Source organism: Eufriesea mexicana, unplaced genomic scaffold, assembly GCF_001483705.2.
Source record: "Eufriesea mexicana isolate 0111107269 unplaced genomic scaffold, ASM148370v2 scaffold925, whole genome shotgun sequence".
In the NCBI taxonomy this organism is placed as follows: domain Eukaryota; kingdom Metazoa; phylum Arthropoda; class Insecta; order Hymenoptera; family Apidae; genus Eufriesea; species Eufriesea mexicana.
In genome coordinates this window covers 316519-340729 of record NW_016909095.1, presented here as the reverse complement: position 1 = coordinate 340729, position 24211 = coordinate 316519, and the positions used below count along the sequence as shown (strand labels likewise).

At 34.6% G+C, this 24211-nt stretch overlaps 2 protein-coding genes across 4 annotated transcripts in view; one reads left to right on the top strand and one right to left on the bottom strand.

Annotated features, from left to right (window-relative positions):
• Positions 1–1946: 1946 nt before the first annotated feature.
• Positions 1947–12774, bottom strand: LOC108547275 (lactosylceramide 4-alpha-galactosyltransferase). 2 transcript variants are annotated; one of them, XM_017899723.1, is made up of 5 exons: positions 12466–12774; positions 11705–11904; positions 7122–7512; positions 4745–4955; positions 1947–4176 (listed from the first exon to the last, which is right to left on the bottom strand). In XM_017899723.1, the coding sequence occupies exons 2-5, from the start codon at positions 11886–11888 to the stop codon at positions 3907–3909; spliced, it is 1056 nt and encodes a 351-aa protein (XP_017755212.1). In that variant the 5' UTR covers positions 11889–11904; positions 12466–12774; the 3' UTR covers positions 1947–3906. The 2 variants fall into 2 exon arrangements, with proteins under 2 accessions (XP_017755212.1, XP_017755210.1); XM_017899721.1 differs by lacking the exon at positions 12466–12774 and having other exon boundaries at positions 11705–12019.
• Positions 12775–15217: 2443 nt separating this feature from the next.
• step (cytohesin steppke) overlaps positions 15218–24211 on the top strand; it is a 134754-nt gene continuing 125760 nt past the window's right edge. For both annotated transcript variants that reach the window (XR_001890184.1, XM_017899712.1), the window contains exons 1-2: positions 15218–15355; positions 20725–20798. Coding sequence is in view for 1 of the 2 variants with exons in the window: in XM_017899712.1 (XP_017755201.1) it covers positions 15232–15355; positions 20725–20798 (198 nt within the window). In the remaining variant the exon portion in view is untranslated. The remainder of the gene's footprint in view (positions 15356–20724; positions 20799–24211) is intronic.

Sequence of the window (24211 nt, the reverse complement as noted above, 5' to 3'; positions counted from 1 at the left end):
TTTGGAAATGATGCGAATAATACAATAACCAATGAAAGATTAGTAATGAAAAATTTATTGTAATAAGTATTCAAAATAATTTCCATTTACTTCTAGACATTTGTCAATGCAATTTGAAGTTGTTATATCGTCGAAAACAGTTTTCCATATGTTTAAATAGAATATGTCATTTAAATTATCTTTTTGAATATCTTGCTGCATACAACTCATTGTCAGTAGCACGTTTGTAGTTTCTTTTGCATTCACCTAACACGAATAAAATGTCTACGGAGTGATTATCAATAAATATTTTTACACCAATCTTACTGGAAGCAAATTTGGAAAGTATCAAAGATTGAAAAAATTGGCGTTGCTGCGTGACTTCTATAGCATAACATGTTTATGTTACTTTATGTTATATTCCTCTCACTTGAGTGAAATCATAAAGTTTCAACAAGAATGTTTCTTCTAAAATCGCAGTAAGACATACTCAAAAGTAAATGGAAATCATTTTGAGTATTTTTATTATAACCAATTTTTCAATACTAACCTATTTTTGGTAGCTATTTTATTACTCATATCACCCAAAAAAATTTTTGATTTTTTCATACTCGAAGTTAGATAAAGGTCATAGTATTATAGGTTGTTGGGTTTGTTTTAACATCGATTATTAAGATATAATAATACAAATATGCAGTGTTTTTTTGAAAAAAAAACATCGATGATCTTGAAATCACGAAAAAATTTAACCTCGAAAGAAAAAAATATTCGCAGTAGTATGTGTTTCTTCGAACTAAATAAATTTTTAAGCATTCCCGCGTATCACTAACGATAAATATTTTTTATCGAAGTCACTTGAGCACTCTGTACATTTTATCGTGTGAGCCTTTTATCTTTTATAATGTTACAAAGGGATTTAATTAATGAAAGTATTATTTCTTTATACATACATAAGTTTTAACAATTTTTTATTTTTTCCAAAAAAATACAATCAAGAAGTGTAAATGATCGGAAATACATACAAACTACATAAAAATTTGAAAAGTTGTGTATAGAATTTTTGCAGTTGCATAATAATACTTCACAAACTAAGAATACGAACATCTTATTGTTTAACCTATTCATATAAGTGTTTTAATATTATACACTTTTATCGTTTATTTTGTCAAAAACAATTTAAAAAATAGTTAATTTTTTTTTTAACTTTTCACGATATTAACGCTTGTATTTAAGAATCATATATCAGTTGAAATTATTTTTTACATAATTACTATATATTTCTGTTTATAATATTTTCTTTTAATGGCGATCTTTAGATTTAATTTGAAACTAAAAAATAAGTCATTTTTTGAGTTTTGAATTTTGTAATCAACATTAATTATTTCATTATTCATTTTTATCCTATGAGCATTCTTTTTTAAGACATTAACTTTATGTAATTCAATGTCAGCAACGTTCTTTTGTTTCTGCATTCGCTATTACACATATTCGTTATATTTTGTCATAATCAACTAAGAATGTTTTTATCCGTTTTAACTTTTCGCTATATTTGGTCTCCTATCTGTTATGTTCATACAAAATTTCAGTCACAGATTTATTACTCGTGGAAGAGCTTAACTAAGTGTACAATAATTCATTTTGATCATCCAATTAGACTGTCGTATGAAGAAGTGATTTCTATTAAAACAAGAAAATATACGTCAGCGGAAAAATGATCCATAGTAAAGAGATTGCATCTAGTACTCACACATTAAACTAATTGTAAGAATATTAGTATCACGAATTTAGAATAGACGTACGGCTTTTAATGGTACTATAATAATTTCCATAATTTCCCTATGCTTTTATACAAATATCCGACGACAACTATAAACAATTCGATAACAACTATAAAACTATACACTACACTTTAAACCTACATTGTACTCTTTTCTTTTAACTTTTATTTCCTGAACTCTTGTCTCTATTTTCATTTTTGATTTTCGTTCAGTAATTTCTTTGGTATTTTTATACACACGTTTTCTCTTTCGCTATCACTGTTGTCTTTAGTTCACGCAGTCGTTTTTAGGGAACATTCACCTACATCCAGTCGAAAGTTTTTAGGTCGCTGTGCAAATTTTCATTCAGGCTATAATATCGTATACCTGGTCCAAACACTCTACTCTCGCATCCTTAATACTCTGACTTAAATTCTTTTTATTCGCATCTCTGTGACATTAATTCAGATACGCTTCGCTTATTACATACTAACTCTAGCATTCCGACTATAAGTATAAAATACATAACTTAACGTAATAATTAAGAAACAATGTTAAGTAGATAAAACAGATTTGTAAGATACGTTTCATACATTTCTATTTCCGTAAACAAATTTGTGTTCGTATAATCGCCTCACATGGTCGCATCCATGCGTGTCAAGATACTCTTAGTACCTCTTCAAATTCAGCGGCTTTTATCAGTCTTTGATACACGAGAATTAGAACTTCTGTGATGTTCGGAAACTTAATTACGTACAACCTACAATTATGTCTAACGAGTCCGGCCGCTGAAAAAGTGGAATCGTTAGAAACCACCGTTGCCAACTATTTATTTAATTGTGTAGAACACTCTTGAGCAATATTATAACGATCTGACGAATATACGAAACACACCCGAAGCGACATACCTGATTGTATCACATATCACTGATTTATTATCATCACGCATCATGGACAGAACTAAATTCGTAATACTTAAGGATCTATGCAGGTTTGACCTTTAATATCGCTTTTAAAATTTCTGGTCTAATAGGATCAAAATTATTTTTAAGTCGCGTAGATTAAATAAAGCTCGCGAACTAATTCGTTAAAATATAAATATCTTGGTCGTCATCTAGAATGACGATTCATCGCCCTTGCAATGGTCATTGGGTTGGATCATTGCAATGCATTCGAATCACCACTGTGGGGATTACACGAGGTACATACAAATTCTTCGTTAGTAATCGTAATAAGTAACTTGCCAGATACCTAAAAGATACTTAATAGACAAAATCCAAAGACCTATATATTTGATACTATTTAATTAATAATATTGTGTAAATACATAGGACCGGTCTCACATTTGTCATTAGTTGTAACCATTGTTATCGATATCACACATATAGAGAAGGTGTTCGTAACATGGAACACCTGATTTAAAAAATCTGCCAAAAAGAGGAATTATTTTCGCCTAATTTATTACCGTTGATACCGAGATCACGTCGTAAAATAAACAAAGGACGGTTGATTAATTATCTATTTTAATTTAGTTTATCAAATACTATTTACAACCAATTTAGTACCATTGAGTTCTGTTTAACATTGCTAATGTTTAGAAGAATTTGAACGTTTCGCAAACTATTTCGTGAAATCGATATCGTCGCATGCTTCGAAAGTTGAAATGTTTAAGTAATATTTCCTGGTATCGCCTGAACTAACAATAAGCTAAATAAATAGGAACAAAAAGTTCACGTGATCGACGTGCAGGGGCCTGGATATTACGTTCCGGCCCTGTCCTGATTACACGCCGTTCATGCTGTTTATACATATTTCCTGCCAATTCTATTGCAACTTGCTTTCATTTATTTCTTTCCTTCGATATTGTCACTATCGTTTGTTTTTCAACAAAGCCTCCAGCTCGTATGGTTATCAATTTAGCTCCACTAAATCGTTTCTATAGGCTAATATTTCGCAAAACAGCCAGAAAGATATGTATTGAATATACCTAATTACACAATACATGTACACATGTATACATAAATTAATCTACGCAACACTGAAGAAACATCTGTGATGCAGTGTAGAAACTTCCACGGTAAAGCTTGTAAAAAAGATATGCATAGCATAATGTAGTATTTCTATTGTGCCCTTATTTCACTTTGTCTTCTCTAAGATCACTAATTGTACCTTAAAATACTTCTTCGCAATTATTGAAAATCTTTGGACAGTGTTTTCTCGCGATCACCACGTATGGCACGTCGCTATTTACGAACACCTTTTCGTATTTGCTCAACTTATTCCATACGTGAATGGCCATCGCCTTTTCTAGCATCTTCATCGTTGCATTCTTGTCCTTTGTCTCGAAGTACACTTTCCATTGATAGTAATGGACTGGATAAAAGGCCGAAGGAGGGAAAACTTTAAAACCATGACACCGAGTTGCGGTCATGCTTCGAACCTGAGGAAAGTACAAACATTTTTACATACTCCTCTGCTTTCTTACGTCTTCGATATCTCATCGACAAACGATTCGAACTTCGTTAGATTTCGAACTGTGTCCAATTTGCCACATCCTTTTTCAGCAGGCATATTTATTATCCGGTTTATAAGTTCAGATCGTATGATCTTCGATAGGTATTTCTTTAATCGTTTCTCGAATATCACAGTTAAGTCTTCTTACATTACAAGCTTGAAAATGATTTATGCTATGTACTACATTATCGGAATTTAAGATTAAAAGAGACTTCAAAATTTCATTTCTTCGAGAAGTAAAGTTTGTATTAGACCCATATTGTGTTTTACCCTGACAATGGAGCTAGTTGACCAGCATGAAAGGCATCAGAAAAGCTATTAATATTTCTTCGTTGTTATCACATTCAGTCAACTTGAGTTACTTAATCAGATAATCAAATATATGTCTTACCAGATATAATCACCGGTATAATGGTATTTCGTCCACGTAATTTATTAAAAATCAATAAATATCAATCTTTTCAACGAATAATTAGTATTAAGCTTGTACTCACGTATTTCGTTGAACAAATTTTTTGCAACATTCTGGTGATTACACCAGGACCATTGTTACCCCAGATATCACCACGGAAATTCGCTCTTATATCGCGAATACAGGCATTGGCAATGCGACGACCGAACGCTGTAGCATCGAATCCTATAACACCAGCGGCTACCTGATTCCAGTCTTCAGCTCCGGCAAAATTTGTCAAATGTTCCAGAGATCTGTCGCAAAAAATATTTCAATATTTATTATACCAATATACGTGTATATATTCGCAATAGTATCATGAAATTTATCAGAGCACCACGAATACGTCCAAGCATTCGTGATTTTCTTGATTTTTCTCCTGTCATTTCAAATTTCGATTTTTAAAACAGCGACTCAAATGATTACTTATTTATTTATTTATACGGGATTAACACGTTAGAAAAATTACAAGAAAATTATTACAGTAAGGTGGTGCCTAAATTATGGTCCTAATAATTTTAATACATACGGTTTTGCATAAATTCAACGGAATAAAATAGTCTTATGTTAACGGGGGATTAAAAAGATTTTACGATCTAGGTTTTTAAGCAGTGACGGACAATTTAGTAATTATCAATTGGTAGTAGGTGGGTAATTATATTTAGTAATTATCAATAGGTAGTTGATGAGCTAGACTGAAATTCGTATTTATTACTGCTTGCAGCGGTATCAACGGTGTCATTTTAATGTAAAAAAATATTATTTTTCATTTTCCACTTGTTATTTTCACGTAGAATCACCCTATCCATGGTTGTACCACCGATACTAATTTATCGATCTATTTATATAAGCTATAGCTAAGTGCACTCGGTGAATATTCAAAGTCGATTTTCTCGGAAACGAAGCTTCGAATCAAAAGACTTTATTCTTAATTTTCGATTCGTTTCTGCATGTAGAATCACCTCCTTCCCTTCCCCTTTCTTGTACTATCCTTGCTGGGCCACCCGGTAAAATATAATATTTTTCCCGAAACTATCTTATTTTCGGGATACTTGGATTTCAGATCTTCAAATGAACACCGTGTGTGTAATAAATAGACGTTTCATTCTCGTTGTACGATATGCAGGATACCATTTCGAAAGAAATCGCGAATCGGCCATTGCCAACAAAGTCAAATTATAAATCGATCAATATTAAGTTGCGTGGTCTCTACGAGCAGGTGAAGCGTAGGTTAACCACTTGCGCTGGAAAGACGTGTCACGCACGTTGTAATACTTTTGTCGTCACAGAATCGCCAACGACGTGGTATACACGTCGTTAGGCAATTGTTACAGAAATACTGGACCGCCCTGGCACACGCGTTTGTGAATTTCTTGCCACCGCAAGTGGTTAAGGAAAGCATAAAAGCAGGGTCCTTGATGACCAAAACAGAGTCCTTAGAAATTAATTGTGACCGGCACGAGCGTGAGTTGCTCGGTGTTGGAAAGAGAGTTAAATTAGAGTGCGTCTTTGTGTGTCTTCCTTGCGTTATCTTGGTGTTCTTTTCCTAAGTTAACCACTTGCGCTACGATTTAACCCCTTGCACTCGAGAGGCGCCTCTCAGTCACCATTTAATTAAATTCTAAAGATCGATATTAATTAATATATGAAATTCAAAATTACCTAACGATGCGTGCAATGTCGAAGTAAAATAATTCTACGTCTTAATTTGCATTACAAAGACGCGCTATTTTAACCGTTTGAGTGCCAAGCGGCGCGATCGCGCTTCTATTTTGTGTCCAAAAGTGCCAGCGCTCTGAGCTGCGAAGCTGACAATCAGCGCGCTCGGTTGGTGAACGCGGAATATGAGAAGCGCTATCGCGCCGCTCGGCATTTTTGGACACGGAATATGACAAGCGCTATCGCGCCGCTTGGCAAATATCGATTGGGAAACAATAATGACCCGTGGCACTCAAACGGTTAAAAATATCCTCGACTTTATGACAGAAAATCTCCGAATTACTATTTTTCTGTAACGAAAACATCGTCGAGTACAAAGGGTTAATTTTCGGTTGTCACATTAACGCAATCACATTGTTACATTAACGCCGCACCGCGTCTGCGAGCTGTTAGCCGACGTGACGGACACGTTGTTTTTGTTTCTGCGACAAATGCCTATCGACGTGGTATACACGTTGCTGGCGACTTTGGAACAAAAGCATCTCGACGTGCGTGGCACGTCTTTATAGCGCAAGTCGTTAAATTAGCTTAATGAGTTTTATGTTTGCGTTATTCTGTTCTCGTTGTTCTGTCAATTTTTGATGCCTCAAAGCCAGTTTTCGCCATCCTACAAATGTGATCCGCATAAAAGCTTGGAAGTAAACGAGAGTAATAGCAGGGTAAATAAGAATGAGTAATAAGACGACGGAAAATGCGCTTACGTGGTGACAACAACGTCCAGATCTAGGTATATTCCTGCATATTTCCAGAGTGTGAGGTATCTGAGAATATCCGACATATGACTCCGAGGCCAGTAGCTTCTTTTCAGTACGCCGCTTCTATACCACTGATCCAACGGTGTGTCCTTTATGTATCTCTCAGGATTGATATGTCTGATTCGAACATTCGGATATGTTTGCAGCAGATTGAAGATCTTCCTCGATTGGTTCGAGATCTTGGCGACGGAGACGGATAGCAGGTACACGTTCATGTTTGGATTCATCTTAGCCGCGGATTCCACGGCACACGCTTGGCGAGCATTCAGTGCCAAATCGTATTCGTTGAAACACGATGTCTCGTGGAAGAATATATTTCTATCCGTCATTGGTTTGTCTGTTATTCGTTAAAATAAACGAAGTATAGTTAAGTATAGCAAAATTTAAGACACAAAACGATGCGGTGCTAGGAAACAAACTTTATCTCGTGATAAATTCCTCTCCGATAGCAAGAGTAGGAGTGTCACGACAGCTTAGATTTTTGTAGAGTATACGCAACACGTGACATAACTCTAAATCATACAGACTTTAATTTGCGTCAAAAAGAAAGGCAGAGAAAATGGCCAGGTATATCGCTGGAAACTCAAACGGATATTCTTCTCCTTTCGATAATTTGACAAATAAAGGAAAGCAGAGGAAGCTCCAATTAAAAATTTACGTTAAATCCTGAACGTGCTGATATCTTACGCACATATGTGTTTTGCAGAATATTAATCATCTTGCTGGAAGAACTGATGACTAAACAATGCCAACTTCGCAAGTATAAGAGTACGCCTATAAATTTTAACACGATCTCAAGGCTGGTAGAATTGCGCATCATATGAATTATTCTATTCTATTATGTGCTGATTCAATTACAGTTTAACCGTTTGTGTCCCAAGCGGCGGGAGTGGGTTGTTCAGATTTCATGTCGAGAAAACCCAGCCCATTTCGAGCGTCCTCGACAGCTGTCACCGACTGTCGTAATCGCGCGCTCAGATTTACTGACGCAAATACATCACACAGCTTCTTCTTTTGACCCATTTGCATCCAAACGCGGAATATTCCGTGAGCCACGACTGTCGCATATCACCGAGCGCGGAATATTCCGCGAGCCACGACTGTTGCCTATCACCGAGCGCGGAATAATCCGCGAGCTGACTTTTTCCATTACCAGTTGCTGAATATTCTTCATATACCACAGATCACGTTTGATCCCTTTTGTGAGGATCTCATCTACATCGATTCATTATATTCTTAACAAGTTTTACTTTTGTTATGAAAATCCTTTTAACTGCCATTATGAGTAGGTAATAGATCATTTCAAAAAAATAAAATTTTAGAAACTCCCAAATCAAAATCACCATTTAACCCCTAAACGACTCACACACACTCCCCATAGCGAAAATTGCAAAATAAAAAGGAGAGGAAAGACGAAGAAAAAAGCGGAGGACTAAGAGTAACCCAAGAACCAATTATTCCAGTCAATCCCGATCCAAAATTATGCACTAGCCATGATGCAAATGGGTTAATGTGAATAATACATTTTACAATAGGTACAATACTATAATAGTAGTTCAATAATATATTACAAAATAAAATATTTTGTATTTCATTGTTATGCTTGGATCTTCTCGACATAAAATAGAAGCGCTGGCGCGCTGCTTGGGTCTTGTCGTACCCACTTAGAGGCAGCGCGGTTGCGCTGCTTGGGATATTTCGACAGTGTTTTTTCCAAACCCTCTGGGACTGAAACGTTTAACATAACGCGAATGCGTTAAGTTGTAAGCTTGTCGCGTATAAATTCGATGTATGTAAGCTCGACAATAATAAATGTAATTAAAATAGAATTACAGCAACGTTCGACATGCGTAGATACGTGCACCGGATTGGAAATGTATTTCTATTATAATTAGGATCAACGAAGGTGAATCACGACATGAGACTATGCTTTGTTGGGTACAAAACACGGTACATCGTGAACTACCAACAACACTTGAGAATATGAAACACCGAACTCGAGAGGCATGCATTCCATTCAGTGTGGATATGATTCAAAATGTAGTTTTCTCAGATTGATCGATTGATTACATCGTATTGATATCTGTGGATATTATTTCAAGTGCCTTTCATATTATCGGAAACGAAGTAAATATAACAAACGTTATTACGGACATACCGCTGTCCTGAGGAAATATGTGGTAACATTGATATTTCAACGTGGTACAACGTTGTTTCTCCAATTCGAAACAGTTTGGAGTTCGCCATTTTTATCTAGAGACGAATGAATTCTTTTCGTGGTAGAGATTAGATACTTCGATGAGATTAAGTGGTATATATGCAATTATATGCAATATAGATAAGTATATATATATGCAATTATTCGTCGATTGTCAATTTCGTCACGTGTATAGCTTCGTTTCTCAGAGCTAAATTGCTGTGAGATAGAATGAGCTTCGTTCCACAGCAAGGGGACAACGACAGTCAATTAGGGAGTATAAGGACATTTATAATAATTACCATAGACTATTACAGATTATATACAGACTATAGACTGTATACAGAGACTATTAGATTCAGAGTTAATAAACGTCAACCTTTTCTTATTCAGGGTTCCATATTTTGAAATAAAAATTTCCAAAACTCCTACACTGATAAAGAAATAAACAAAGTACATAACGTGTTCATTAAAATCATGCAACTTTCGTATGAAGAACTTTGTCGTGCAACGCACGCTTCAAAAATTATTCGAGTGCGTAAACTGCGCAAATCACCTTGTATGCATATGCATTTTATTCGCATTCTTCGCATCACGCGATGCGGTATTATCCGATTTGTGATACTTTCGATGAATAAAGAAAATTAGTGTATTCTATATCCAGAATTATATGAGAAATGATGGATCTATTGTATATGTACATTGTAACCAATCGTTGGCATTGTTCCCACGTGTCGTCGAGGATCTCAAATCAAGGTAACTATGTATACTGCGAATATTTCCTGCTACGACGTTTCATTAAAAAATAGTACGAATGTCCACATTTTACGTACGAAATGTAATTAGAATTCAAACCGTTGATGTTTTCTTTAAAGACTCCTGTTTATATTGCGTGTCCGAAAATTCACGCAAGTAGTAATTTTGATAGAAAACCTGGATTTTTAATTCAAAATTATAAATATTGCTCAACAATGAAGATAATAAAAACCTATAAAACCTTATTTGAAATAGCTTACGTTAGTAAAAGGACGTAAGCCATCGTCAGATTTATTCTCCGTGTAGAAAGGTCGGACAAAATATTATGAAGAATTCGTTTGTAATCCCTATTGATTACGAATCCACTCTATCAATGTCGACTTATATCTCAAATTTCCCATATCTCTGCAACAGCTATTATTTTGTATTAGGAATAAAGAGTGCCCCAAAATTCACGTAAGAAATAATTTTGATAAAAAACACAGGTTTTTAATTAGAAGTTGGAAATATTACTCGAGAATGAAGACACGTTGTTCTTTCGTATAGCGCTACATTTTCAATAACCCTGAACTGTCAGCTGTCAAGCTATCTTTTCTTTTCGCTGACAGCGCTTTACCGCACAAATAGTACAAAATTTAAATTTTGCGTGAAGTTTGGGACACCCTATATGTATGTGGCGTTGAAGGAACGAAGGCAAGACATATTCGATAAAATTTAGTCGAAGATAAAGGCAGGAAAGTGTTGTGGTAGGTGTCAGCGATGTAGCGAGTTCGTAAACTCAATAGAGTTTAGGAATACAAACATCTTGACTTCTAAACCAGTAATATGAGATATTTAACGGGAAGTAAAGCGTTTAAGAATGAGTCAGTGTTAGATACCTATTTGGAATCAGTTCTTTTACTGCTAGTCATTGCCGACGATAGTTTACGAAAGATTAAAATCGAGCAACAATTTTTCCAATTTTAAACGTGCACACAGAGTGCAAACATGTGTGCAAAGAATTTCAATAATTTCAAACGATATTTGACCGAACCAAGAGCGAATCGTGACCAAATTGATGATGTGCTTCGTGGCTAAGCCTACGACGGTTAGTCAAACAATCTGTAGATGAAAACTTAAAAGAAGTAGAGCCTTCAGAAAAATAAACACTATGCCATCCGCACGTCTAATCGGAATTCTTTTGTTTGGTGTTGATAGGGCTTACTCATAATTTGCAGATAATACCAATGTGGTATAACTGGCATTTGTCTGATAGTTTTCACATGACTTCGGAATTGACTGCGGAATTTTTAATGAAAAATTAAAATCACTAAAAAACAGTCATTTAGACCGTTTAGTATAAACGCAAGTATACTTCCTTCGTACTTCTGTCGATTGACCAAATATTCCTCCTTTTAAATAGAAATTAAATAATTTCAGCCATGAAGTTACTAAATAATTTGTTTCTAGTACCTTGTACTTTTTTAGGTTAAGGGTCCATGGGATATCTAATACATTATATGTAGACCGATGTAAGAATTTTAATTTTAGGGAATGATCGTGATTAAATAAAGTTAGTCGAATTCGACAAACATACCTAATTCCGGATCAAAGTCCGGAAGACCATTTGACGCGCTTGTTTCTTCATAGCACGTGATGTCATCCATCTCGCAGATGTTCGCATATTGACACGTGTGGTAAATGAAATCGTTGTCGATGGAAATCATCAGAATGAAGAGCGTGAGAGCGCAAAGGAAGTAGAGGAGTAACCTCTTCTTCATTTTTCTTGAATAATTTCTGATTCCAGTAAGCATACCAGTTATAGTTGTATCAACGTTCAAATTTTGCTTCTTCCAAACGTACACAATTTTTAAATATGATTGTCAATATTGGATGCTGTGTACAGTTAATAATAATTTGACGAGATAATCTAATGTTATTGTATCTAAACTAGGAGAAACAATACCTGTACATTTATGCAAACATTCCACTTGTTCTCATATTTAGAAAGACACGGTAGAGAGTATTTAAGGCAATTCAAATAAGAGATTATTTCTATGGTTTGAATTTTTAGGATAAATTGTACTCTCAGCTGAAATATAAAATTGAATTTCTTCAGAGGACCGCTATTTACATTACCGATAAACCACGTTATATATAGTATATACTGAGTAATATTTAATCACATTCTAATAGGTCAAATTGATTTCTATAAAATTATCTTTTATGTGAACTTTATCTAAAGCGATATTTTCGTGGAAACATTGCATTTATATGAAAGAGAAAAATATTTAATTTTGCAATTACTGCTATTCACACAGAAATTAGAAAAGGATATTAAGGGAAACATGTACTTACGTACGATTTGCATAGCATACGAATGTACACGTCACATTTACAATAGAATCTGCACTGCGCACTCATTGGTCCCTGACCTACCCTAGGGGATACCGAGAGGGCGGCACTTTTTACGTGAGACGCAATGTTATCTCTCAAGCTCAAATAGCTGGTTCAAACGATATAACTCGCTCGAAAATTATTGAATTAAGCCTCAATTAATGATAAATGATGTGATAAAGTTGCAGGCACTCAGAACTATCTTTAGTTGTTAATTGCAAATAGTTAAAAACCGAGTAGTAAAACGAAAAATATTATCGATTAACATTGAATTTTAAGTTGGTTCGTTGGGTATCACCTTCTTACGAATTTACTATTATCAAATTCTGTTTAATATTTCGAACGTTTACTAGAATTTTAACCTTTCGATAATTACTGTCGGTAATGTCAAAAAATGGAAAAACTCACTTCAAATTAACACCTTATGTCACTAATTGATTCGACAGGAGTACTTTATTTTCTTTTACATGTCGAAATTTATTGCTTCATAAATCGTAACGATTATGTGTGCAGATCGAATAATTTTACGAACGCATTATATCGTTCGAACCAACCATGTGCTTGGTGTCAAAGTTTAGTCACAAAAACACTATCAAGTCGCCAGTTCTATGCCTGACGATACATTTTAATAATGCACTATTATCGATTACACGGTCAACTGAGAGGCATTCCTTTTGGTTTGTGTCGAAAAGAAATACTTGTACGAATTAAATCACCACTTTTGTCAAACAATACGATAACTTGGTATTTATACAGCTTAAGAAGTTTTCACAATGTCCACTAGTAAATATTCGTCGTCGAATGTTTTTCTTCCGTTTCCCTTTGTAATTTCGTGGAGAGATAGCAACTAGTATTCACTTATATAACGAACATTTAGAACGTAAGTAATTTTCTCGACAGATAAATTTATAAACGTTTAATGTGTACCCCCAATTTAATGTGCACGTCCGTCGCCTGTACGTGGTCGAAAGAAATGTTCAGGCGCATGCGTTGTTAAAGCAGAACATGCATTACAAGCTATTCACTTTCATAGAGATATTATCTGAATCATTATTTACTGCAAAACGTGAATCTTTTAAAAGTTTATAATCCAGTCGCTCAGCATTGCTGCTTCTTATATTATTGATGACTTTTGAGAATGATATACCAAAATAATATTTCAATATGTAAAGTAATAATATTATTCTTTAACTGTTGTTGAATAACATCAGATATTTCAATCTTAAATCTGCCTTAAATTTTTTATATTAATGCAAAATTAAAATGTATTTTTATTATTTTGCGACTTTATCGAGTTTGAATTTAAATTTTCTTTCAGAAATAATATTTTACAGGTGAGACGAAACGTAGTCATATGAAGATCTTAAATCTGTATTGCATTTGCTATATTACATAGTCGATTCAAGGAAGTATCAAACGGTTTTTATTATTGTCTGTAGATTATGTATAATTACACGTAAATTAACAATTGAAAAATATTATGAAGACTATTCTTATAATTTGAAGGACATTTGTCATAATATAAACACACAATAATTTTCCCTATTTTTGTAATTTGTCCTTAGTTTAGTTATATAATTTTCACAAACGTTATTCGCGCTCTGTGTACTGGTTAATAGCGTAATTGCATATTCTTAGCAGAAAAAATACGAAGAATTACCGCCTAGAGTTTCAAAGACATAATATTATTTTATGGTATTTAACTGCAATTGTAAAAAACGTATTGAAAAATTAATATGTGACGAAATGTGATGCATTATGTATATTAGTTATATAAATATAAATACTTGTAATTTATAATAGGTATCAGTTAATAAAAAGAATAAGTAATCAATTTTATTACTACATATAAATGTTTTATTATCACTTTTTAAATACAGCTTTATTTAATATCAATGTAACATTTTAAACAATTATTTTAATGTTTATATGATTTGTGGTAGGTGCAACGACAATGGGTAATAGAGACAGATAAAATCGTGATTTTATTTATCATTTATCGATAAACAAATAGAGGCAAAATGCAAGCTTAAATAGTTATTTAAGTTACCGTTCAATTGGCGCTGTAGTCGTCCTTAATACTAAATCGATAACATCACATGTGATACGAAAGTGGTAACGGAGCTCTAGAGGTCTCAGAAAATCGGACTGAATAAATAAATATAATGTTGCCTCTATTCTATATCTCATCTTTGTTTATACCTTATTTATAATTTCATAGTTAAATTTAGTTTTAGGTCTAATCACAACTAATGCTGCGATCTTATTCTATGTTCAGTCGATAACGTTAGAATGGGTGTTAAAATATTATTGGAGTCGCTCTGGCATAAAAAACGCATTATGTGATAAATTTATTTTACTGTTTATCTGAAACATTTTGTTATTATAAATTATAATTTTATTGACCTTCTAAATTATTAAACATTTAAGTTGTTTTATTTTTTGTCTGCAAATTCAATATGGCTAACAGTATTGCAAAAGCAGATACGTAATGACATGTTTGTTGTAAAATAAAACAATTCTTTTTATAAATACGTAAGATAATTTTAACTATTTTTGTATTGATTATCTTTACAAATTTTAGTTATGCAAACGTCGATAAACAAATAAAGACGATGAAATGTCATTAGTTCTGAATTGATCTACGATATCGAGGAGGGCGCTTACGTCGGTTAAGTACAGAACAGTCAGTACACAGTGAAAATGGCGCCGCTTGAGTGAAGGTGGATGATTCTGTGCGTGCGTGTGTCCGAAAAGTGCGTGTTTTCGGAAATGTGGCAGGATCTGCACGGTGTGGGAGGTGCGGGAGTAAATTCTGGTGCTCACCAACTCGATCAGTTCGGCACAACTGGTAAGAAAATTTTCAATAAACGTATTATATCTGTCTCCGTGTACGGCAACCTGGCAAAAATCTAGATTTTCCCTGTCAGAGCGCACGCGCTCTTTCTCCTTTCTCATTGTGTACATTCCGTAAACAAAACGAAATTTTCCTTCGCTCGACAAAATCTATAAGATCCGTTAAACATTGATTCGTGTCTCGTAGCTACTAGTTTCTCAGATAAAGTGTCTTAGGATGTTTGAGACCTTTTGACCGTTCACCCCTCATTTGTCAACAAAAATGCAGCTTCTCGTAATATCAGAGAGACAAGGTGAATTAGATCGAACGACCGAGCGAGGAATTTAATGGAACTCAGGGATCTCATGGAAGCACTCTTTTATACTCATCGCTAATCAATATCGTACGGTACCCGAGGAAAAATGACTTCTCGTCGTATTCGACATATTGATTATCTTTTCTGTTTACATTCGTGTATCTTGAAATCAAATATTTCCGTGAATCACACGGTTATGCAAAACTCTGTATCGTGTGTTATACCTCGAATGGTCTGAATCTCGCTGGAAATACGATAGTACTGTTATCATTGTGACGTCGTTAATGTCGCTAACAATCACGGATTGCATCGAGATTGACGATAAGGAGCGTTACAATATTGGCATTTTCGAGTACGTTCTATTGCTAACGGTGTTGCAATTTGAATTTATCAAGCCCTTTATAATTTGTCGAACGAGACTATCGACCCCGTTATGCGTTCCTCGTGCCTTCGACGAAGCAACAGTTTCTAATTGTTCCGCTCGGCCACGTAACCTAGCCTAATCTGAGCGGCTACTTTCCGTTCGTCGCGCGAAAGGAAGAGGTTAGCGTACCCGTTCGAATTACATAACCTCACGCGGAGGTCGAACTACGGGATCATACGGTACCCTCGCGACGTAGCGCAGGTGGCAGAACGCATTATGAATGGCGTATGAAACGCTGTGCACGATTTCCTCTTTCACCCTTCCCCTCTGTTCCCACATTTTCATGTTTACGCTCGCTCGGCGAACGGGCAAATTATACGGCACGAGCATCGTATTATTCTCCGACACTCGTTCACGTCTTATCATCCCCATGATCGTATAGTTTCGATTTAATTTTATTACAAGTGTGCTATTTCTTTCGGGTTTTCTTCGAAATCGGATCTTAAGCGCCATTTACTGTATAATACACAGTGCATATACTATTGTCAGACTTTGTTGCTTTATTGAGATTAAGTCTGTATCAGCACGTGCCTAACATTCGATGGGTCGTGCGTAATCTGAAGTCCGCGGTACTTAAAGGTTAATGCTTCGATTCTGGCTGTTGTATTTTTACCGTAGCATTTAAATCGCTCGAGCATCGTCGTTAGTAATACTGTTTCGACATTTATACACGGTGACTCGTAATTCACGACGCTAAAAAAGGGGTATCTTTATTCGAAGAAATAAATAGAAAGAAAATGAAAAATGGCGATAAACAAATTTTTATTTTAAATATATTTCGTCCAAATTTTATTTGAATTATTTCAACGATACGAAGTTCATTCTTTTGCACTTTATACTCTTAACGATTTCTCGTGATAAGTTTGTCATCTCGTCACACGGTCTTTTTTTAAAAACGATCGATGCGATAAAAAATTCACGTTTATTATTTCACGACTACCAGCATTGATCCTACACGTGCATAATTACAACGCTAATTATAGAGATAAAGTATCTATCATAATGAACATAAGGATTCTGTGTGAATGAAGCAACGTGTTGCTTTATCTTTTACGTCACATATTTAAAAACGGCATTTTCCAATTTATCAATGAAAACTTATTCGTACAATATCGTTGGATAATTCCCCAAGATAAAAAGAGGGTATCTCTAGCGTACAGTCCCTTGCGAAAGTATTCGAAAAGATTTCAAATTTTGAATATTAAGCGAATGGAATATTAATTTGTACTCGAATTTTTAAATTTCGAAATTATCACTATAATACAACATCTAAATCAAGATACATATGTTCAGAACACGTAGATAAAATTAAAAAAAATTTAGCAAATACAAAAAAATTCCTGGAACATTAAATGTTTTTTTTTTATACTAATATAATCAGTAATTATACTGTACTAAATGTTCTAAAATTTTCTTCATATTGGGTCAATCTGTTTTTTTTTTTTACTTTATCCACACATTCTTAATATGTATACGGTGAGTGTAAAAATTAGGGGACATATTTTTGATCATCTGTACGAAATGATTGAATCACAAAATGAAAAATTCGCCTAACAGAGGAACAGAAAAGAGCATCGACCATAAATAAACAATAAACAATAAATTTTTCACATACCAAAATATTTAAAACATTATTGAACTAAAAAGTCGTCTATCTGAATAATCTTTTCTAAGAAATCGTTATCCCAAAAATTTCTTTTATTACGAATTTATGAAGTATTCGAAAACTTATTACTTCATGAAAATTCCCCATTTTTAACAACATTTTCCTAATTATTTTTTCTTCATAATATATCTGTTCCACAGCTTTGCAAGAATGTGTAAAAATTTCTGATTTATCAGGAAATAGTTAGAAAACTATAGTTCCACGAGGTGCTGTTCGAAATCGTTGAGTTTACGAATACTTTTTACACTCACTGTACGTTACTCTAGGTGCAGTATTATTTTCAAACTTTGCGACCAAAACAATTCCGTGTATTAACCCTTTGCACTCCATTGGTACCACTGCCACGACGTTATTAATCAGTAACTAGTTATCTAGTTTCGTTCTCTGCCGTTACGATGAGAAAAGTGAGTAACTATAAAGAAACCATAACGAAAGCCAGGGATGTTTTTAATTTTCTTTTCTTCTCGAAATGAAATTTTTAATTTCAGAATATTCCCCACTGCAAAAAGCTGGGTAGAGTCACTGATCGACCGAATTAAAAAATTCTCGGAGTGCAAAGGGTGAAAGATCGAAGACTCAAGCCGTTCGAGTATTTTCGTGAGCGACCATGATGACTGTACGATTTCGATGACGATACAACGAGGTTTGCAGAAAACGGTTCAAGGTGTTTATAATAAAAGCTGCTTGCTTGCCACTTGTTCCCCTTCGAAGTCTAATCCTATTTGCGTTTATTCAGTACGTGTACCACGACCCCAGCCTTAATTCGAAAGACCTATTTTTAGATCTGTCGGTAAATTGCTTCTAATGAGGCCCCTTCCTCGGACCGACTGCCATCGAGGATGCGCCATTGTGTCCGAACGCTGCTTCAACCGAGACCGGTTGTCGTTCAATCAAGTTCACGATCAATTATTAATCGCATCTGTACGCCTAATCGATACGCGATCGCGCTTTGTTTCCGTTTTGTGCGCTGACGCGCTGCGAGATCAAGGAATGGCACACTTGTGAGTATGTAATTCGTGAGTAACAAGCTAATCTCTCTATTCTCTGTTCCAGTGGTTCTTAACCTTTTCCACGGGACAGCTTTGATCGTAGGAAAATCTTATGGAACACTAGTATCACTGATATGAAGATTAACAACACTGAATCTATCCTACGTTAATTTTACAATTGTAACTTTGCGAGGAGAAATCGTACGATAACGTTTATGGGGTGAATACAGAGGAAAAAGTCTGTATTTTTATATGCCTAGATCGAATTTCTGTTTAGACTGTTTTATAGTAAAGAACAAACACTGTATTTCGCTTCAAACGTTGTACAAATTCGAGTGCCGATAGTTCCTTTAAAATATTATTTTTGAGTCCTAAGTTACCACGAATCGAACCACTCGAATTTTCAGTTCTCAGAAACCACATGAAAGTTAATGTACGATTTTTCGTTACCAAGTGGCATCACTTTGAATGAAGAGTGTATTATCGATATGGCGATAACTGAAAGAGTTTATATGGCAGAATATACGTGAGGTATGGTTCTATTTACACGTGTGCCATAATGAATAAAAGCAAGTAAAATGCTCTCTGGTTTTTGCGGTTATGACAAATAGGATGGAAGTTCGATAAAGTAGTATTATTCAGAGTGCAACCACTTGGTAGTGAAAAATCGCACGTTAATTTTTATGGGGTTTCTGAGAACTGAAAATTTGAGTGGTTCAATGTGGTTTTTTAAGGAAACTACCGGCACTCGAATTTGTATAATCTTTTAAGCGAAAAGCATTGTTTGTTTTTTACTGTAAAAACATCTAAACTTCGGTCTAGGGATGTGAAAGAACAGGCTTTTCTCTTTATATCAGCAATGTTGTACGATTTTTTCTCACAAAAGTTAACATAGTATAAAATCAGTTTTGCTCATTACTGTATATCTGATGGGAAATTCCTAATCACTTTCATAATTACTTTCTTTGAAATTGGTGATATTGTACCTTACCTGTCGACGTTATCATTATACCTTCTTCGACAAAGGAATTGTATTGGATTGTTAGCATTTGTATAGTATTTTTATTTATTCTATAAATCAGTTGATAAATAGTCGGTATAAATATTCTAGAATGGCTCTCAAAATTCGGTGACGGCTCTCGTTTAGAAATCCTTCTGTAGACTGTACATGATAGATTTTCTCACATATTTCATATCTTTCCTTCTCTTTATAGTACAAAACTCGTCAACTTTCCAATCTATCCTTGTATACTATATAAACCTATTGTATAGGTCTCTTTGTATAGGTTCTATGCGTCAATACACTCGTGTAAAAAGCTGTGCTATAAAATGATAGAGCTTGTTGATTAGTGCAAGACTTTCCTCTGCAACTTTTCTTTGAATTCACCTGGAACAGAGCTATAGCTTAATCTTGTTACTAGACTCACTCTGTGTAACAATATCATATTACTCTAAATACATACTAACATATATTAATTTTATATACGTGTAAATAAATTCCTATACATTTTCTACATATATCTATACATAAATTCATATATATTTTCTATATGCAAATAAAAATGTGTAAATATGTGCTTATTAACTTCAGTCTAATAAGCTCAGTATCCACATAGGTATCTAGAAACAGGGTGTCTGGACCTAAGGGTTAACAATCTTTTGTAGGTTTTCTGTAATACGTGCAAAATGTGTTTCGCATAAGTGATCAACCTAGTTCAAAAATTATTCCTCTTACATGCAATCAATCAATGGTCATGTGGAAGCTATCATTGACTGATATGTCGACATCACTTGTTTCTTTTCAGGGTATCAAGTGAATCTTTCGCTTTTCGAACTCTCTAACGATAAGGCAAATTTCTTATCTACCACGCCACCTTTTCATTCTTTTTTCTTTCTTTTTTGACTAACAAAATATGTTTCGCACTGAGCAGTTAGCTACACAGCAACGAGCACACGTAATAAGACTCTTTTCTCTCTTCTGTTGTCCAGAATTGACGTCCGAACACCAGAAGATTCTAATAGACATCAGACGAAAGAAGACGGAGCTGCTGCTCGAAATACAAGTGAGTCAATTGCCCTATTTTCCTTGCCTTCTTCTTCGCGATTCTGTTCCGCGCGAAACGGTGTCGTGAAACAGAATTTTCCACTGTTTTACATGTACCATACATCTCGCGTATCGAAACCCCGTAATCCGACATCCAATCTGCTCGCATTATTCGTCGGCACGCAAACCGACGCGTCTTATCGAAACCTACTTTATGCTATCTTTGTTGACTTAAGCAATTTTTATTCGGCAATTTTTAATGTTTGCAAGCTTAGATTGTCGGTGGGATGATGTTCCTTATCGTTTGGTTTAGTTGCGCGAGGCTTCTGCCTTCGAGATCAGCGTTCTTTGGGATTAACACTAGATCTTGTGAAAATCGGTTGTACATTTCTTATGTTCCCCATTACCGAAAAGGTGTAGCTACTTTTAGCAGCATTCACGTTGCTTTCTGTTCAAATAGAAATGTAATTTACACCTGAGACTCCTTTTGCACGGTGGATGTGGACCGTGGAAGAGAGAGCTTAGGGAACTATGTAAAAAGCTATGTGAAATATTCTTAAAAATAATATCTTTTAAAATAAAAATTTATGCGTAAAAGTTAGGAAACTGAATCAAATAATGGAAAGAGCAATTTAAAATTCGGAACTGCATTCGATAGTCACATTTTTTAATTTTTATCGGTTTCCAGAGTTTGAACACGCTGCAGGTGAAGTTACTATGATAGAAAGGGTAGACTGAGAATAGCCTGGGTAAATTTAGCGTTATTTGCGATTTGCGAATAAAGTATGGAATTTATTTAGATAATCAGGTTTCGAAGTTTACTGGGGGAAGACTGCGTTTGATTTATTTTTTAATCGCATTCATAGATCACGGGTAATACTAGGTTTATCTGGATAATTCTGGGTTTAGCCTTTCTACCAAGTTTATCTGACTTTATCTATTTTTCTACCAATTTTAACGAAGATAAAAATAGGTAAAACGTGCTAATAAAATTCTGCAAATCGTGTTAAAAAGTGTCGTTGTAGTGACAATACTATGATAAACTATTATACTACGGTAAAGAAATTTGCTCTAGAATCTTGTTTAACTACGCAGGCTATTTTTGTACCAGAATATAAATTCAGCAATCATTTTTTAAACATCTTTTAATAACCAACAGCGAAATAAACGAATCTTCATAGAGTACGTGACCAAATGACAGCACACCCTATAATTTTGAATGTTTCTTCGATGTAATATAATTTATATATACATACTCGTATAGTATATGACCCGTTCACTGCACAAATCGATTAACCCCAATTTTTTAAAAATCTTAAATTTAACCCTTTGCATTCGAGAAGCGCTTCTTAGTCGCCATTTAATCACATTCTAAAGATCGACGTTAATTAATATAGCAAATTTAAAATTATTTAACGATGCGTGGAATGTCGAAGAAAAATAATTCTACGTCTTAATTTGCATATGATTTCTCATTTACCGTTTTAAAAATATCGTCGATTCTACGACAGAAAGTCTTCGAATTACTATTTTTCTGTAACGGAAAAGTCGTCGAATGCAAAGGGTTAAAAATATTTTCAACTTTATGACACAAAGTCTTCGAACTCTTACTCTTCTTTAGCCAAAAAATCGTCAAGGGTTAAATAAATGAAATAAGTAGGTCCTTCTTCATGGTCGTTGTTAGTCGGCTGGCCGCAGGTATCCTCGATGTGACGGTGAAGGGACGAAAGGTAAAAGAAGGGATGCGTTTCAACCTAGGCCTGCTAGTGGACTCGTCGGTAGGGCTACCTAGCAGGCTCTGTTTGTCTAAAGTTTGGAAATATTGGATATTTTTCTGTAACGAAAGAATCGCCGAGTGCAAAGAGTTAAGTGTCAAAGCACTTGGTATAATCATAACTCTTTATATTTAAGATTTTTCAAAAAGTGGAGTTAAACGATTTGTGAAGTGGACGGCTCATATCGCAGCCTCAATAATATAGACAAATATCAGTCACAGTTTACATTTTTCTGCACAAATTTCACCTATGTGTGTAACAAATGGGTGCAACGAACGATAGCACAGGTACGAGAAAGTAGACCAGCGAAATTTTATTTTTACAAAATGAAGAGCCTCCTTGCATATGTATTTTTCTATACTATACCTGAATCCGAAAACATAAATTCCTTATTGCGTTAAGTTTCAGTGATAATTAAACAAATTATCAACTTTCGCTATATTTTCAGAAATATTTTGAAACTAGTATTTTTTTCCAATATTTTCCAATTTAATGGCATCGTATAGTACTATCTTTCCCCTGTAAAATTAATTTTCATTTACCATCGCACGATTTTTTTTCACCAAGATACACCGCCCTGAAGTTACTCAAGAGACACTATAAAAATCATAGGGTGTACCGTCGTTTTACCGTAAACATTATACTAAAGTTTCCATCCCGCGGTTTTCATTATTCGAAGACTAACGAGTTCCATCCATAGGTTAATGAGTTATATCGCAAAGAGTTTCGCTCATAACGAGCTGTAAAGGAGGATATTCGCACAGACGCGAAATTCAGTTCGATGGAATTAGAAGAATGAACATTGGCTGGCCTTGTTACATTTATTATAATTATTCCACGGAAGTTGATGGTGCCGTTATCGTGGACAATAAACTCGACCGCGTTACAAGAGCGATTCAGTTTCTCAACTGGCTTTCTTATCGCGATACGCAAGGAATGATCTCACTCATTAGCCGTCTAAGAGAATGAGTCATCAGTCCGTGTGCTCGGTTTCGAAATGATTTGCCTGGCAATATTTCTCGATAAGGGAACGATACGAGGGTGAATCGGAAACATCGTCGCGAGGTCCACACTTCCTGTGGGGATGGCCATCGACTTTGGCTGCTACCTGCAGAGCAGGTGCCTCGGGTCTCTAACCCTCGAGCCTTCCCTCGTGTCGTCAGCTGTTCTTCGAACTCTGGGAATTTTAGGAAGATGAAAAGTAGCACACTGGTAGTTCGAATAGATAGTTTGCTTCTGAAATTCTCTTTATAACTCCCTCTTTATAACAGAATTGGCGAATAGAAAGGTAAAAGATGGTAGAAAGTGGAAATTGCCTAGGAGTTCGCACGGTGAATTGGTCGTATAATTTGAAATTTGAATATATCTTATTTCCTAGATTTTTTTCTTGCAAATGGAAAGTTCTTGAAATATTGGATACAAAAATTAATTTTTTGAATTCGAGGATTTTTTCATTATAGGGAAATATTGGGGTAACAGAAGTCTTTTTTGAAGTGGGAATAATGATGGCATTGTTTAGAAATATTTTATATTTTTAGAAATTTTTAAAAAATAATTGTATATAATATAATATAAAAATATATAAATTTATATTATATTATTGTTTAGAAATATTTTATATTTTTAGAAATTTAAAAAAAATAATTGTATATAATAT